Source organism: Stenella coeruleoalba (genome assembly GCF_951394435.1).
Source record: "Stenella coeruleoalba genome assembly, chromosome: 7".
NCBI classification, from domain to species: Eukaryota; Metazoa; Chordata; class Mammalia; order Artiodactyla; family Delphinidae; genus Stenella; species Stenella coeruleoalba.
The window spans coordinates 13,723,001-13,739,319 of NC_137153.1; the positions used below are offsets into that span (position 1 = coordinate 13,723,001).

The following is a 16,319-nucleotide window of genomic DNA, read 5'->3' on the forward strand; positions in this document are numbered from 1 at the left end:
CTGGCCAAGGACAAATGATAACAGAGCGCATTTCATCCCGAACATTTGTCAGAATGAAAGGTAAACGGCAAAGTGATACTGAAGACTCCTACTTGGATGTTACGTGTGCACGTGGTACCTGGTGCCAGGACAGAGCAGGAACCTCCGAATATCACGTTTCTTTCTCTGTCTCCAAACAAATGGGGCAGCTCAGAGTCTGTGGCGAGGGCTAGACTATAACAAAACAACGTCGACCCTGATCATCTGTCAAAGCAAACTGGAGTCAGAGAAAAGAAGGTGTTCTGGGCCAGGCAATGCCAGTGGGATGGCAGACAGCACAGTGATAGCAAATAATAATAACCCCTCAGGGAACAAGCCTTACACTCTCCACGCCAGGAAGCTTCGAAAGGAAGGAACACAGAGGCAACCAAGAAATCAGAGTAGTCTTCATGGCACTGTGTCTTCTCTGCATCTTGCTGATTAACTGAGCCCTACATGTGCTAACCAAGGAGTCCACGGGGGATGAGGTGGGAGAGGCCCCCCGGCGACGCTGGAGGTAGGGGCGATGGGGAAAAAAGAAAAGGGTACAATTCCACTGGGAATAGGGTATCTGGAGACTCTGTCTTCAAATCCAGCGGACCTCTAGGCACAGTTTCAGGCCCTATTTAGGATTCCGTAGCAATTTTTAAGACAAAGCAATTTTCCTAAACATCCCTAGTTTTTTCTTTAGTCACTTGGATCTGGGTGTATCTGGGTCTTATTCAAGTTCCCAGACATTCTGCTCATTTTACCTTCTAAGTGCAAATGAGAGGCTGGAAAGGGTCAGTATTCACACCAGCTGGGGGCTTTAAATAAGGAATCTGAACACAAAACAACAAGAACTAGAGCTTGGGGGACACCCGCCTATGAAGCATCAGAACGGATGCTCCAGACATGGCCGTGTTCTCTCTACCACTCAGCACCGAGGGGTGACGGAGTGTCAGAGAACACCTCGTGGCAGCCACGGCCCTCCTCCAAGACCAAAGAACAAGTCATTTCACCCATGCCCAAGCCCAGCACCCAGGCGTTCTGTCTTCCAATGCTGCACTATTATTATTCTACTAGGTACAACAGCTCTAATAGCCATAGTGCCTATTGGGAGCCAGGTACTAGTCGAAGCCCCTGACAGGTGTTACTTTACTTAATCTTACAACCACTCCCCTGATGGAGGGACATTCTGCTCTGTTCCTTCTTCAGGCAAGGAATCTGAGGCCCAGAGTGCGTAAGTTCCTAGCTCAGTCTCAAAACTGGGGAAAGGGCTGAGCTTCCTACCCTGAACACCCACACTCCCTGCCACTAAGGAGTGTGCGTGTCTCCCTGCTCCCTCCCCCCATAGCTCCATCTGCAGAGAAGACTGGCCCCCTGGTGCTTCCTTAGCCCGACTTCACTGTGCAGTGAATTACTAAATTCTCCTGGGCTTCCGGTGGCACAAAGCACCACCAGAACACAAAGTCTTGAATTTAGTACTACTGGGCTCTCTCGCTGTAACTGGGAGAATAACAGCTTGTTTGTCCTCATGCTTTCCAAGATCCCTCACTGTTCCTTGAAAGGGTTTAAGCCATTTGATGCCTAAGGGAATGTCATCATCTCCAGCCCCAACTCCTGTAGTTCTACGTGCAAAACAAAGAATTTGTCACCGTGAAATAACAGGAGGGATGAGAGAGCGGAGGGGATTGCAAGCTGGGTTATTTTTTTTACTGGCTCTGGTGAATTCTCTAATTGGCAGTTGGACCCCATGCCAGAAGCAGAAATGTGTGCAAGGCCTCGGGCTAATCATCTCACACCCCTCGCAGTTAGGAAAACTCCTAACTAGAGCTTCCTGAGATTGATTTCTTTTCTTTCTTTGTCCATTTGGAGGGCAACTAAAATCCACCTTTGCGGGCACAAGCCAGTAACTGACCCTCTTTTCTGCTGCACAGAACCTGAAGCGGGTGGCGGAGACCTGGATGGATGAGTTTGCCGAGTACATTTACCAGCGGCGCCCGGAGTACCGGCACCTGTCCACGGGGGACCTCTCCGCGCAGAAGGAGCTGCGCAGACAGCTCAAGTGCAAGGACTTCAAGTGGTTCATGGCGGCGGTGGCCTGGGACGTGCCTGAGTACTACCCTCCAGTGGAGCCCCTACCCGCAGCCTGGGGGGAGGTGAGGCGCCCCCTGGGGGTGGGAGTGGGCTGCTGAAACCCTCAGCTCCCTTGCCCTGCGGCCAGGGTCAGCTGAAATAATCTCCGATAAATATATGTCCTCTGTAGGAATTGCTGGGGAAGGGCATTCAGCTCACCCCTGGAACCCCTGGCCACTGTTGACTCCCCAAATTGATTTTTTTTAAATGCGCCTGGAAACTGTTTATTTGAGATTAGTGAAATTGCGCTAAGAGCTTGCAGAGAATGAAAATATCTGTCGTGCTCCTGTGTACATAAATGTGACCCGATGTCCACGATAAAATCCCTCCCTGTCCGCCGCGCGCGCAGCCTGGTTGCCATGGGCGTGTGCAAGGACGAGGTGCCCCGATGGGGCTGGGCGGCTTTCCTAACCAGGTGTGCGATGCAGGATCAAGAAGATGCGCTTTTCCACAATACCCTGAACTGTGGCAAATGTGGGACCTCATGGGTTCCTTAAATAAGCACCAACCTTTCCACCTCTGAGCGCTTCTTTTAAATTTTACTTCATGATCTAAAATGGAAAGAGCTGAAAGGCCCAGGTGCCCAATTTAAAGCATCTATATTTTGGCATATAAAGGACTTTTGTGCTGGGTTCAGTTCTGTTCAGTCTCGTTACTGTGGCCTTTTCCTCTTAGGAGAGGGTGTGCTAGAGCAAGGACTCGAATTGCATGAGGTGAATTTAGTCTGCAATTTAATCTGCTCGGAGCAGGGGGCTTGGGGGGGGCGGGGGCAGGGGGGGAGGGATGCTAGCGCCATCCCCACTGTCGCGTCGTGCAGGCGCCTTCCCATCGTCGTCCTTGACTTTGTGGTGTGGACAGAACAGGCGCTTGTCCGGTTAGTGTCTGTGGCTTAGAGTTCTGAAAACAGGTGGCCCCCAGGCGTGGCAGGGGAGGCCCGCGCGCTGGGGCAGCGTCCTTGGGTGAGCCAGCGTCCTGGCTCCAGGCAGAAAACGCGTTCAGCAGGTTACACGTGCGCTGCTTGTTTTGCTAAGGGGCCCGTAGAGAGGTGGTCCTCTGCTTGACCTGGGGAACCTCGGGCATGAAGGACAGAGCGAAGGCTGGCACCAAGGCTTCATCTCCTAATATTTCTTTGTATATGCACGTGGTCCTGATCGTGGATGTTTCAGTGAGTAATTTGGTCTCTGATTCTTTGCACCTTAAAGATTTCATTAACACGTCCCTGGAATATTAGTACTATTACTCTGCTGGTATTCGTTTTTATTATCTACCAGGGGCTTAATTTACAGCAGCAGCAATTTAAAGTAGACCCCAGAGAGAACCTTCTTAGTCTAAGGTGTTGGAAGACATAAGAATTTGTTACCCAAGAAGCAGGTGAGCTTCTTCCTCGAGTTTTTGGGTTAAGGTTACGTCTGCCATCTTTCCCTAATAATCTAAAAACAGTCCTGCCTTAGTGACTTAGTAGGAAACTCTCCAAGAGCCCGCGGCCCCGCCCCACGGCAGAGGCAAGCACGCGGAGGGGAAAGAAGCCCTGCCCGCCAAGTCCCTTCTGCCTCCGGAGCCAGCTCCCGGAAGCGCTGGTGTTGGTAGCTGGCCTGATGGCTTCAAGGTAGCTCCGTGGGGCTGGAGCGCTGGCCGCGCAGGCCCTGAGCGCCTGCGGTCCCAGGGGAGTCTCCGTGGTGCGCCCTATGGCGTCTGGAGGTGGTGCTCTTACTGCGGACGAGCAGGGACCGGGCTGCCGAGGGAGGTCATGCTGCCTGCACGCAAGGGTCTGGAGCCGTACCGTACGCTCGCCCCGAACGCAGCCTCCGGTCCCAAGGAAGACCCTCATTTAGTCTGCTTGCTCACCAGGAAGCGCATGGTGGGCTGCATCTGTGAAGAAGACAACATCATCTGGCCCTGGCTGCACAAAGGCGAGGCCTCGCAGAACCCATCACAAGCCGGTGTCCTAGCAGCTGGCCCACGGAGCCCCTGCACTAGCTCCCTCAAAACGGGGTGTAAAGTTTCTTCTTTGCAGTAAAGACATTACATTGGCTCCTCCTCCCATGAAAAAAAAAAGACAAGAAAACTCTCCAAGACCTCCCAGTATCATTGTGTGATTCGGGACGAGGTTAACATCTCATCAGTCTTTTCCCTATGCGGAAACGTAATTTTTTATTCCAACCTGGCTACTACCTAAACTGCGACTGGTCGCATTTTCCCTCGTTGCCTGACTAAACCATAACCTGCATTTATAAAGCATCTTGGGGGGGAAAAAAAGCATCTTGCATGGAAACAGATTCAAAATGTCCCTGAGGTTCTAGAAGAGACATCACTTTCCAGGAATAATAAGAACCATCTTATGGCCAGTGGGTGATGCCAGTTTTTAACCTATTACTCTTGACTACCTCACATCTTTACGTGGTTTGCCTGGGCCCTAGAGACATTTGAGTTCATCATCCTTGGTTTAAACAATCAGACATTGAGAAGATCAGATTTTCTTCTAATATAATGGCAAATTTCTTTCCCCAAAGCTTCAGAACAGCAAAGCAAAGTAAGGTCACCTTTAGGTTTAGGGAAAGAAGAAAATGGCAAAGTAGTTCAAGCGCCAGTTACATTCAGTTACATTTGCTCAGTGAAGGGGTGGTACACGGCAAGGATGAAGACGAGACGTAGGCGGAAGACAGAAGGAAGGGGAATCGGCAAGCGCCAGGGCTTGGGCTGGTAAAGTGTATCGAAAAATATCTATTTCCCAAGCAGGGGAGATCCCTGAGAGTAAAAGTGATGCCTGGACATTTAATGCAGGAGGCAAATGAAGTATTTGAAATGCAGCTTAATCTACATGAAGTGATGAACAGGAAGGACCATTTTCTAACTATATATTGGGTAATAACCTACTTCTTAATGGTGGATAAAAATTGCTAAACGTGCAGAATATACCTGTGGACCATTTTATCTCTAAAAAATTCAAAGTTTCACTCGTGTATTCCTTGGCCCTCTACAAAGAGCTTTTGTTTATTAATTTTTTATTTTGGAATAATTTTAAACATACAGAAAAGTTGCAAAGAAGGCACAGAAAGTTGACATACACCTTTCACCCATCTCTTCTAATGTTAACATCTTACATTTGCCACCATACGTTTAACCATAGCACATTTAAACTAAGTAATAAGTATTGGTACAATACTACTAACTCGGCTACAGACTTCAATCAGATTTCACCGGTTTTGTTTGTTTTTCTAACTAATGTCCCCTTTCTGCTGCAGGATCCAATCTAGTACGTAAAAGGGCTGTTTCATTTCCTATAAACTTTAAATTAATGGCTCGAATGCGCCAAGCTCCTACATAAATGTAATAGGTCACTTGCTGTTTTGATAAGAGAGTGACAAGGGAAAGGCAGACTGTGTGGTAGGAAGGAACCCCAAACCTCCAGCAATGAAAACGCAAGACTCCTTTATGGGAGCGCTGTGCCGGGAAGCGGGGTAACGTGCTGTTTCATGCACTTGTACTTGGAACAGTTTCCCACCTGCTCCTCTGTGCCAGCCTGATTCTGGATAAACCATCAAGTGCTTAGGCCATCTTGGGCTCTGGTCGTTGGAACCCAGCTTGGAAAGGATGTGTTACAGACCATACACATCCTATAAACTGCTACTCGTTTCCCTGACAGATTCAGCTGGTTGTCGTGTGTGTCTCCTAACTCATCCCTCTCTTCCCGCCCCCCACCCCGCCCCTTAGCTTATTCTCCACTTGAAACGGGAGATCAGGCCACTGCCTCACTCAGAAACTTTCAACAGCCACCAGCTCTCTCGGGGTCAAAGTCAAGGTCCTCACCTGCACCCTGAACGACCTGGTCTCTGCTGCGTCCCCTCCGACCTCATCTCTTACTGTTAGCCCTCGGCTTCCTTTTTCCAGGGACACTGGCCTCAGCGCTGCTCCCCGTCAGGCCAGGCACAAGCCAACCTCAGGGCCTTGTCACTTGCTGTTCCTCCTGCTTAGATCCCAAGGTTCTTCCCTCACTCCCTTCAGGCCCTTTCTCAAAAAGCACTGTCTTCTCGGAAAGCCCTCCCCGGCTGTCCCCTCTGTCGTGGGCAGCAATGCACAGGGGGCTGTCCATCCTCATCCACTCCCAACGCCCCTCCCCTGCTCTCTCCTGCTCGTCAGCATCCCTCGCTACAGAACAAGCCATGCCATCTACATATTTATCGTGTTTCTCACCTACCTAGAAAGCCAGTTCCAGGACATAGGGTTCTGTTGATTTGCTGAGTTACTACTGCCCTTCAGCAGCTACAAACAGGGTTTGGCATATAGTGGGTGCTCAATAAATGCTTATTGAGTGAATGATGAAGGAGTGGAGGATCCTGGCTCCGTCACCCCCTCTGCATTCACAGCTCTGCCCAGAGGCCCCCATGGGCAGGCCAAGCTCTGGCCCCCCTTCACCGCATGGGGAAGGGTCTCCACACCACTCCCTGGCCGGGCATACAGAGGCTGCATCTCTGGAAAGCCTGGCCGGGAAGACAGTGTGAGTAATGAATCTCAGGTGAGTGATTCCAAGGGACTGCCAGGTCCACATTCCATGTCACAGTCCAACAAGATATGAAATAGTCTCTTCTGACAACCTAAGGAGAAGAAGGAGAACCTCCAAAAGTGAAAATCCTCCATGCCAGCAATTTCCAATCTCTCCATGTCACCTTCGTACTTCAAAGGCAAGAAGAGATTAAAGTCACCTCTGATGGAGGCATCATTCCGTCCTCTGGTCGCCAGGGTAGTGGGTGGAGTGGGGAGGTGAGGGGCCCCGAGAGAATAAAGGGGATTTTGAGCCATGTAATAAGTCGAGCATCCCTTGGTGCTATTCATGTAGAAGCAATGCGCTTTCCGCAGTGCTGTGTTGGAGAAGAAACCCGGGTAAGAACAGGTTCAAAACAGAAAACTGTTCTTAAACCAGGCACAGAGGGAGTGTGTCTTTTTGTGTCAAGATGCTAAATGAACGGAACAGAATTTCCGATTATTTTTTGCCTTCTTACTCCTTCCCCTCCTTAGAATTCATGAATTCATGAGAGCCATTTATAGTACTCCTTTATAGTCCAAAAAGTAGAGTTCTGCAGAATCCCGCATCTTCATGTGTAAGAGGGAATAAAAGATGTAAAGTAGACAGGCATGTCTTTCCTGACCAAGGTGTCTGCTTGCCGTCCTCAATGTGCCAATCTTGACACATCCGTTTGTCATCTCGCCATTGTGCAAAACTTTTGGAAAATCTTTATTTTAAAAATTCATTTCAATGCCGAACTTCTTCTGCTGCTATTTAAACCCCTCGCTCAAGAGTCATGTCACCCTGAATTGCGGCATCTTCACAAAGACAGGCCCCCGGAATCGTCCCAGCTCACCTCCTCGGCTTCAGCTGCTCTTGACTTATTTTCACTGGCTCTCTTCCTTCTGATGTTCTCATGGTGCACGAGGCCTTTCAGATTTCTCCGTATGGGCTTCCAGGAAAGGAAGCTTGACACTAGGAGGCACATTATCTGAAAGGCCATCTGACGGCGTGATGCTGTCTCTTTCAAACAAATTCTGTGCCAGGGTGGCTACTGGGTTACACAGAGGGAAACGCCAGGCTCTGGCTCCTTTTCTTGGGAGAGCAATGGCCCCCTTTCCCATCTCCCCCCACCAACAGCCTCGACTGGCAACTGGGGAACCCACAGAGGACGTGTCTTGCTGCTCCCCTGGCAAGCACACTGGGACCATCGCTGCCCTTCGGCCGCCCTCTGTCTAAACCAGACCTGTAAACTGAGCAGCCGTTCAGAGATGCTTTGTCATTCTCTGAGTGCACGAGACTTGATCTGTCATTTACTTTCTCAGGCAGAGACAATGCTGGCACACTATGCTAATTCATCTCTCTGGAGCTCCACAAGCAGGTTGAGAAAAAGGTAAGACTACATAAAGAATTGCATTATCCTTTGAGCTTCCACTATGTGTTTTCTGAGTTCTCAACAGCTGAGACAGTTGAAGACAAACTTAGTGTTGTCTTCAGCACTAAACGTGATTTTAATTTCATATCTCCAGCTGAGCAAACTGGACATCTTAATGCAAACTGGACATCATTAAGACATCTTAATGTCTCAAAAGCAGCAATTTGACCCATGTCCTAATAGAATCAGAGGTGTTTCAGAACTAAAAGATTTTTCTGCATATATACCTATATACATCTATAGATAGATAGATAGATACATATACACATATATATATGCCAAAAACTTTCTATCTTCTCTTTCTATTTTGTTCTTCCTTACAATGTGTATGTATTCATACTGACATATGTTTATATACATAAATACATACCTTTGGGGTTTCACATGACAGGAGTAAAGGAAATTTTAAGTGTATGTTAGCCCAATCGTGAATTCATTCTAGTGTTTAATTTTTAATAACTGGTACCTTTCTAATTTCAACAATGACACAGAATTAATAGAATTTGAGGATCACTCAGCTATTAAAGTAGGATTTCCAATGCACAGCCTCAGAGAGTCAGCACTGGTGGAAAAATTCAATATAATTTTTCCAGCCATGGACATAAGAATACCCCCACCCCACCCATTCTTTTACAAAGAGCCCAGCTGGCTTCTGGGAGAGCTCAGAGTGGTCCCTTCAGGGGCAACTGCCCTCAACTTCAAAGTCTAGTGACCATCCACAGGTTGGTGGAGGACAAGAAAAAACACAGCAAAAAAATGGGCAAGATTCTTGGGGTCCTGGAATAACAGTGAGAAGATCCTGGGAGTCATGCTAAGAGATGCAGACAGATGCCAGGATGCATCATGGGGCTTGGAACTGGTTTCATCATTTGCTGGCAGACAGTAGTTAAGAACAAGAGCAAACATTCCTCCAAGTGTCCTCGCTATGCATTGAGCTGTCTGTCAGCAGTAGGTCTTGGCTGGCCCTGTTCCAAACTCTGGGACACACAGTTACTGCACCGCTTAGACGTCAGTTGTCCCTTCCATTCACAGCTTAAAGGTCATCAGTCAGTCTTAGATTTTGTGAGTGGCCTGAAACGTAACTGTCTCTTACTTGGACTGAGAGATGGGAAAAATCAGTGGTCCTGGCCTCCTGAAGCCACCATTCTCTCTCCACGTTTTGTTTTCTCTCCAACTATCTCTTTATGCTTTTGATCCACTTGATTAGATTTCTTATTAATTTTAAGAAATACAGGAATTTCCTTTGACCACCTCTAGATTTCCAAAACATTGTTTCTGTCCCATCAACAACAAACAAGCTCTTAGGTCTTTCCCTTTCACAGCCACATGCAAGGCCTTTTCTCTCGAGCTTCTATTGCCAATGTGAAGTCTGTTAGTTGCTCAGTTTCTGAAAAAGGTTGCCAATCCGTTAGGCCCATTACAAAGAGAAATTAACATGACAAGATAATCTCAGGAGGAGCTTAACTTTCTAGACCATCCCTAAAACAGGAAGGACAAGTCAGTTTTTCTTAGTCTTCTTCTAGACCCAAATCATGCAGAACCAGTTACACACATCGACCCTCTTTGCCCACACTTTTTTGCCAGAATTGCATACCAGTCGGCAGCAAATAATTTTGTTCCAGATCCTAACATTCAAATACTGCCATTCTGCTGGAAATAATGAAAAACCATGTGGTGTGATGCCGGAAATAAAAAGCTAAATTTTCTACAATATTCTCATTTTAAAAATATACTGGGATTTCCGATGCTAAACACATGGCCGCAGCATGGTTTTGTTCAATCATAAAAGCCAGGCAAAACATATAGGACAGCAAAAGAAAAAACACACACAACATGGATAACATCTTACATAAAACTGGTGACAAGGAACCCCCAGGAATCCCAGAGTAGGGTTAGTGTTACCTATACACCAGGCAGCAGCAGGTCTTGTGTGAGATCACTGGGGATGAGGGGTTGGTAGGAAACAGAAAAGGAGAGTGTGGACACTGCTATGAGCTGCAACTCAGGAATCAACAAATATTCACCCCCAAAAGGAGCTGATCCTTTACAGAATAGGAACTAAAGCAATTAAATCTGCAAATGACCAGTGAAATTCAAAGACTCCCTCACAGGCTCCAAGCTGAGGACAAGTGCAAAGAAACCATAGGAAACCAGTAAGGGGCCTGGGAATTCAAAACAATGCCAAAGCAGCCTCCACCCGCAGGATCTCAGAAATGCTCTGACACACTCCCTTTTGGAAAGACAGAGACTCATTCTTTCCACTTCCCTTCCACCAACCTTGCTAAAAAAAAAAAAACAAAAAAAAAAACCTGCTGATCACTGGATCTGAAACAAAACACTGTGGATCCCAGGGAGACTAAACTTCTAACACCAGAGAAGGAGGTATCTGGGCTGGCCCCCAGGACGTGGTGGACAAGCACGTGGAAAGGCAGCCTCACTGCTCTGGAAGGAAAGACCTTCAGACTCCAGACAACACAGAATTAGAGGCAGGAAGCTTTTGTGAATCAGGCTCACCCCTGAGAGACAGAGAAGTCATCATGTATATAAAGAGGCCATAATTCTTTTAATCTGTCACAGTAACAATGCAGAAGAGAGCCCTACAGAGGTACTTTCCAAGAGAACCATTTAATTTGTATGTGGAAAATAAAACCAGATTACAATAAAACCCCATACAGAGATACAGCAAGGATAAAGATTTAAATGAGCCAAATAAAGTTCCAGGAGATGATGAAAACATCCCACACATGTGGCCACAAAGAGGATGAAAACAGCAACATATGATTTTTAAATGAGCTAAAAGAAGCTTAAAAACAATCAAAGCTTGAAAGAACCAAACAAGTCAGAATTAGAACAGCTCAGAAATGAGATGGCTAAACCAAGGGTCTACTGTATAACACAGGAAACTATATTCAATAGCTTGTAATAAACTATAATGGAAAAGAATCTGAAAAAGAATATATATACCCATACACACATACGTGTGTGTGTATATATATATATATATATATATATACGTGTGTGTGTATTTATGTAAAACTGAGTCACTTTGCTGTACACCAGAAACTAACACATTATAAATCAACTATAATCCAAAAAAAATTTTTTAATTAAGGAAAGAGAAGACACTTGGAATGATGTGAAATGTGATGATATGAAAAGAGAGCTGAAAACTCAAGAATGAAAAGAGAAGAAAAGGAAAGAAAAAAAAAATCTCAGAAACAAAGACTGAATTAGAAGAAACAAAGAAGCATATAGACACCCGGGGAGGCCCAGGAAAAGCAACCAAGGCTGGAAGGGAGGAGAGTGAAATTAAGAAAGCAGAAATAAAGAAGAGATAGAAGATTCTACCAAAGATTTGGAACAACAGAGTTTTAATGAAGATTTAACATCAATTCTCAAAGAATGTTCCCCCACAAAATGAAAGACAACAAAGACATAAAACTATAATTAAGAAAACCTTCACAAAATAAAAGATTTGAACCTACATATTAAAGGGGCTATAGCTGAGAAATTCAACTGAGAACCCTCAACACAAACATTTCTAGTAAAACAGTTGTATTTTTTAAATGAAGGAAAACAATTTTGTGCATTCAACCAAAAAAAAAACAAAAACAAAACCTAAGCCAGACTTTGAAGCACAAACATTTTGTACCAGAAAACAATGGACGACATTGTAAAGATGCTTCAGAAAATAAAATATGAGCCAAAGATTTTATATCCAACCAAACTGTGCTTCAAGTATAAAGCCCACTGAAAAATAGTTATAAACATTCAAGAACTCAGGGATTAATTTTCCCAAGAGTCTTTCTGAGGAACCTACTAGAGAATGAGCCTCAGAAAACCAAGAGATGTTTAGATTAGCTTGGCCTACGGTCTGGTAGAGAGTGGCTGAAAGGATAAAAGAACATGCAAGAAAACTATAAGACACTGATGAAAGAAAAATTAAAGATGATATAAACAGATAGAGAGATATACAATGTTCTTGGATTGGAAGAATCAACACTGTGAAAATGACTCTACTACCCAAAGCAATCTACAGATTCAATGCAATCTCTATCAAACTAACAATGGCATTTTTCACAGAACTAGAACAAAAAGTTTCACAATTTGTATGGAAACACAAAAGACCCCGAATAGCCAAAGCAATCTTGAGAAAGAAAAATGGAGCTGGAGGAATCAGGCTCCCTGACTTCAGACTACACTACAAAGCTACAGTAATCAAGAGAGTATGGTACTGGCACAAAAACAGAAATATAGATCAATGGAACAGGATAGAAAGCCCAGAGATAAGGTGACCATATATGCATGGGTTTATCTTTGATAAAGGAGGCAAGAATATAAATAGAGAAAAGACAGCCTCTTCAATAAGTGGTGCTGGGAAAACTGGACAGCTACATGTAAAAGAATGAAATTAGAATACTTCCTAACACCATACTCAAAAATAAACTCAAAATGGATTAAAGACCTAAATCTAAGGCCAGACACTATAAAACTCTTAGAGGAAAACATAGGCAGAACACTCTATATGACATAAATCACAGCAAGATCCTTTGTGACCCACCTCCTAGAGAAATGGAAATAAAAACAAAAGTAAACAAATGGGACCTAATGAAACTTAAAAGCTTTTGCACAGCACAGGAAACCATAAACAAGACAACCCTCAGAATGTGAGAAAATATTTGCAAATGAAGCAACTGACAAAGGATTAATCTGCAAAATATACAAGCAGCTCATGCAGCTCAGTATCAAAAAAACAAACAACCCAATCCAAAAATGGGCAGAAGACCTAAATAGACATTTCTCCAAAGAAGATATACAGACTGCCAACAAACACATGAAAGGATGCTCAACATCACTAACCATCAGAGAAATGCAAATCAAAGCTACAATGAGGTATCACCTCACACTGGTCAGAATGGCCATCATCAAAAAATCTACAAACAATAAATGCTGGAGAGGGTGTGGAGAAACAGGAACCCTCTTGCACTGTTGGTAGGAATGTACATTGATACAGCCACTATGGAGAACAGTATGGAGGTTCCTTAAACAACTAAAAATAGAACTGCCATATGACCCAGCAATCCCACTACTGGGCATATACCCTGAGAAAACCATAATTCAAAAAGAGTCCTGTACCACAATGTTCATTGCAGCACTATTTACAATAGCCAGGACATGGAAGCAACCTAAGTGTCCATCATCAGATGAATGGATAAAGAAGATGTGGCACATATATACGATGGGATATTACTCAGCCATAAAAAGAAACGAAACTGAGTTATTTGTAGTGAGGTGGATGGACCTGTCAGTCATACAGAGTGAAGTAAGTCAGAAAGAGAAAAACAAATACCGTATGCTAACACATATATATGGAATCTAAAAAATAATGGCTCTGATGAACCTAGGGGCAGGACAGGAATAAAAATACAGATGTAGAGAATGGACTTGAGGGCACGGGGACGGGGAAGGGTAAGCTGGGACGCAGTGAGAGAGTGGCATGGACGTATATACACTACCAAATGTAAAATGGATAGCTAGTGGGAAGCAGCCGCATAGCACAGGGAGATCAGCTCGGTGCTTTGTGACCACCTAGAGGGGTGGGATAGGGAGGGTGACACAAGAGGGAGGGGATATGGGGATATATGTATACATATAGCTGATTCACTATGTTATACAGCAGAAACTAACACAACATTGTAAAGCAATTATGCTCCAATAAAGACGTTAAAAATAAATTAATTTTAAAAAGAATATGCAAATGTTATATGGTCTGACACTGTAGAAATAACACAACAAACAAATAAGGAAAGTAAGCGGAAAGTAGAATAAGTTCTGCTAATAAGAACTTAATTAATAAGTTAATGCCCACGGGCATTAACTAGGATTAAAAGAATATGTTTAGACACTGGAGGAGAAGGAAGAAAAGGGAAAACATTCTAACTAATCAGTACTGCTCAGAAAAGAGTAGAATTAGGCATTTCCTTAAAAAAAAAGAAACTTCAGATATTATACACAATATTAAAGGTAACCAGTAGAACAAAAATACAAACCATATGAAATACCAAAGATTACAAAGAGAAAAGAAAATGAATCACACAGTGAAAGATTTACTAGATACAGTAAATAAATAATATATTGATATGTCAGAGCTGAGATCAAACATATAAAGAAATCTGTTTAATAAATTCAGATTGACTAATAAAGCAAATCGTTAACTCTCTGTGGTATGAGACATACCTTAATCCAAAAGACACAGAAAGATTAAGGAGTAAAGAATAAGCATAGATACACCCGGGAAACGCAAGTAATAAGAAAGCAGCAGTTCAGATTTTAATACGAAACTTGGTAGAATACAGGGGAGCAAACACACCTAAAAAGTTAAAAGAAGCCAAAAAAGACATTATAATGCCGAAGACTGCAGCCTATAGAGAAACAACTTTTATAAGGTAGAAATTGCTGGAAATGCAAGGAGAAAAGGATGGAAACACACCAAAAATAGGACAGCTTAACATACCTCTCTCAGTCCAAGACATAATAGGTAAACCCAAATTAATAAGATTCTATATAATCTAACCCATGTAATCAGGCATTCCCTGGCCGCCCAGTGGCTAGGACTCTGCTTCCACTGCCAGGAACCCAGGTTTGATCCTTGGTTAGGGAACTAGGATCCCGCAAGCCATGTGGCACAGCCAAAAACACATAATAGTAAAAACAACTTCTAAAAATCAATAATGTAGGGGCTTCCCTGGTGGCGCAGTGGTTGAGAGTCCGCCTGCCGATGCAGGGGACACGGGTTCGTGCCCCAGTCCGGGAGGATCCCACATGCCGCGGAGCAGCTGCGCCCGTGAGCCATGGCCGCTGAGCCTGCGCGTCCGGAGCCTGTGCTCCGCAACGCGAGAGGCCACAGCAGTGAGAGGCCCGCGTACCGCAAAAAAAAAAAAAAGAAAAAAAAATCAATAACGTAGACCTATTTAACTCTGAAATACTTTTTCTTAATTCACATTCTTTTCAAGCACACAAATTTTAAAGTACGTTAATGTTATAAAGAAAAAGGTTTGCCACAGAGAGCTAAATATAAAAAGAAATCCAAATATAAAATTAACAATATAAACACTTAGGATCCTAAATTTGAATTGGAAATGACAAGGTGGATCATGATATGTTTTCTCACTTTCTAAAATACAAATTTTCCAGCTCCATCCACTGAAAAGGGCTAGAAACAACTCCAGTCCAATCTCACTGGCACTTCTAACTCGCCAGGTGGTCTCTAAATTGGATTCTCCACTCAGTGGAACTAAGAATCCTTGAAGAAATGGCTGATTTTAGTTGTGGAGCAGGAAACATAGAAAAGTGGCCTGGGATGTTTTGTTGCTCCAGAAAGTAAGGAAGGGAAGGAGCGATTAACGGCTGACGTGGGTCTGATCAAAAGGACACAGGCGTCAGCTAAGCGTTCCCACTTGCCTTAGGCGGGAGGCTATGAACATCCAAAAAGTGACCCAATTAATTAAAATATACTAAATATACAAAAAGCTGTAAATTCACAAGAGGCAGGGAGGTGAGAGAGAAACAAAATAGAGTCCACTGAATACCACTGCAGTTGATAGAACACCAAATCATTACTCTGAAAAATAGACATTTTAAAGGGAAACCATGAAGCATTTTTCTCACTATTCTAGTATAATATGTGTTTCAGGGTGTCCAAAGAGCCCTCGTGGTTGAGAGTTTTTTTATACAGATTGTCAGGTAATAAATTGAAACAGAAAGATTGAGTTCAAAAAATCAACATTTTGCAACCCCTAATCCCATAACTGATTCAGGAGATAGTCATCATTGGATGATTAAACCCTTAGACAAAGTAGGGAATGAAAACAATCAAATTATCCAGCTACCGTCACCTAAGCCCAGTGATCAATTTTAGCTTCATTAAAAGTGAATCACACAGACATGCTGATAAGACACAATGTGACAGCTGGAAAATCAAGAACCAGGTCTGAAATATTCTTTTAAAAACAATAACAACAACAAAACCAAATCTGAATTTAATAAGCTTTTAAATGTAAATTCAGTCCACAAGAAATTCAGGGAGTAGCAGAGGAAGGTAAATAACATCTCAACCCAAATCTAGAATTTAAGAACCTAATTCCTTTACTAAGTCCGTACAGGGAGCGGGGAACTGTTCTAGATTATGAGACATTCACAAGGCTCTGTGGAGCTTACCAAACACACACAATGAAATGGAACTTGTTT

General features: G+C 44.0%; 2 protein-coding genes across 5 annotated transcripts in view; one reads left to right on the top strand and one right to left on the bottom strand.

The window, feature by feature from the left end:
- Positions 1-16,319, top strand: part of GALNTL6 (polypeptide N-acetylgalactosaminyltransferase like 6) — a gene marked incomplete at its 3' end in the record, with an annotated part of 1,147,279 nt that overhangs the window by 1,082,789 nt on the left and 48,171 nt on the right. Inside the window, exon 9 of the mRNA XM_079925494.1 lies at positions 1,938-2,159. Within this exon, the coding sequence (XP_079781620.1) occupies positions 1,938-2,159 (222 nt within the window). The remainder of the gene's footprint in view (positions 1-1,937; positions 2,160-16,319) is intronic.
- Positions 1-16,319, bottom strand: part of LOC307188427 (uncharacterized protein) — a 262,819-nt gene that overhangs the window by 229,941 nt on the left and 16,559 nt on the right. The gene's annotated exons all lie outside the window — the stretch shown is intronic.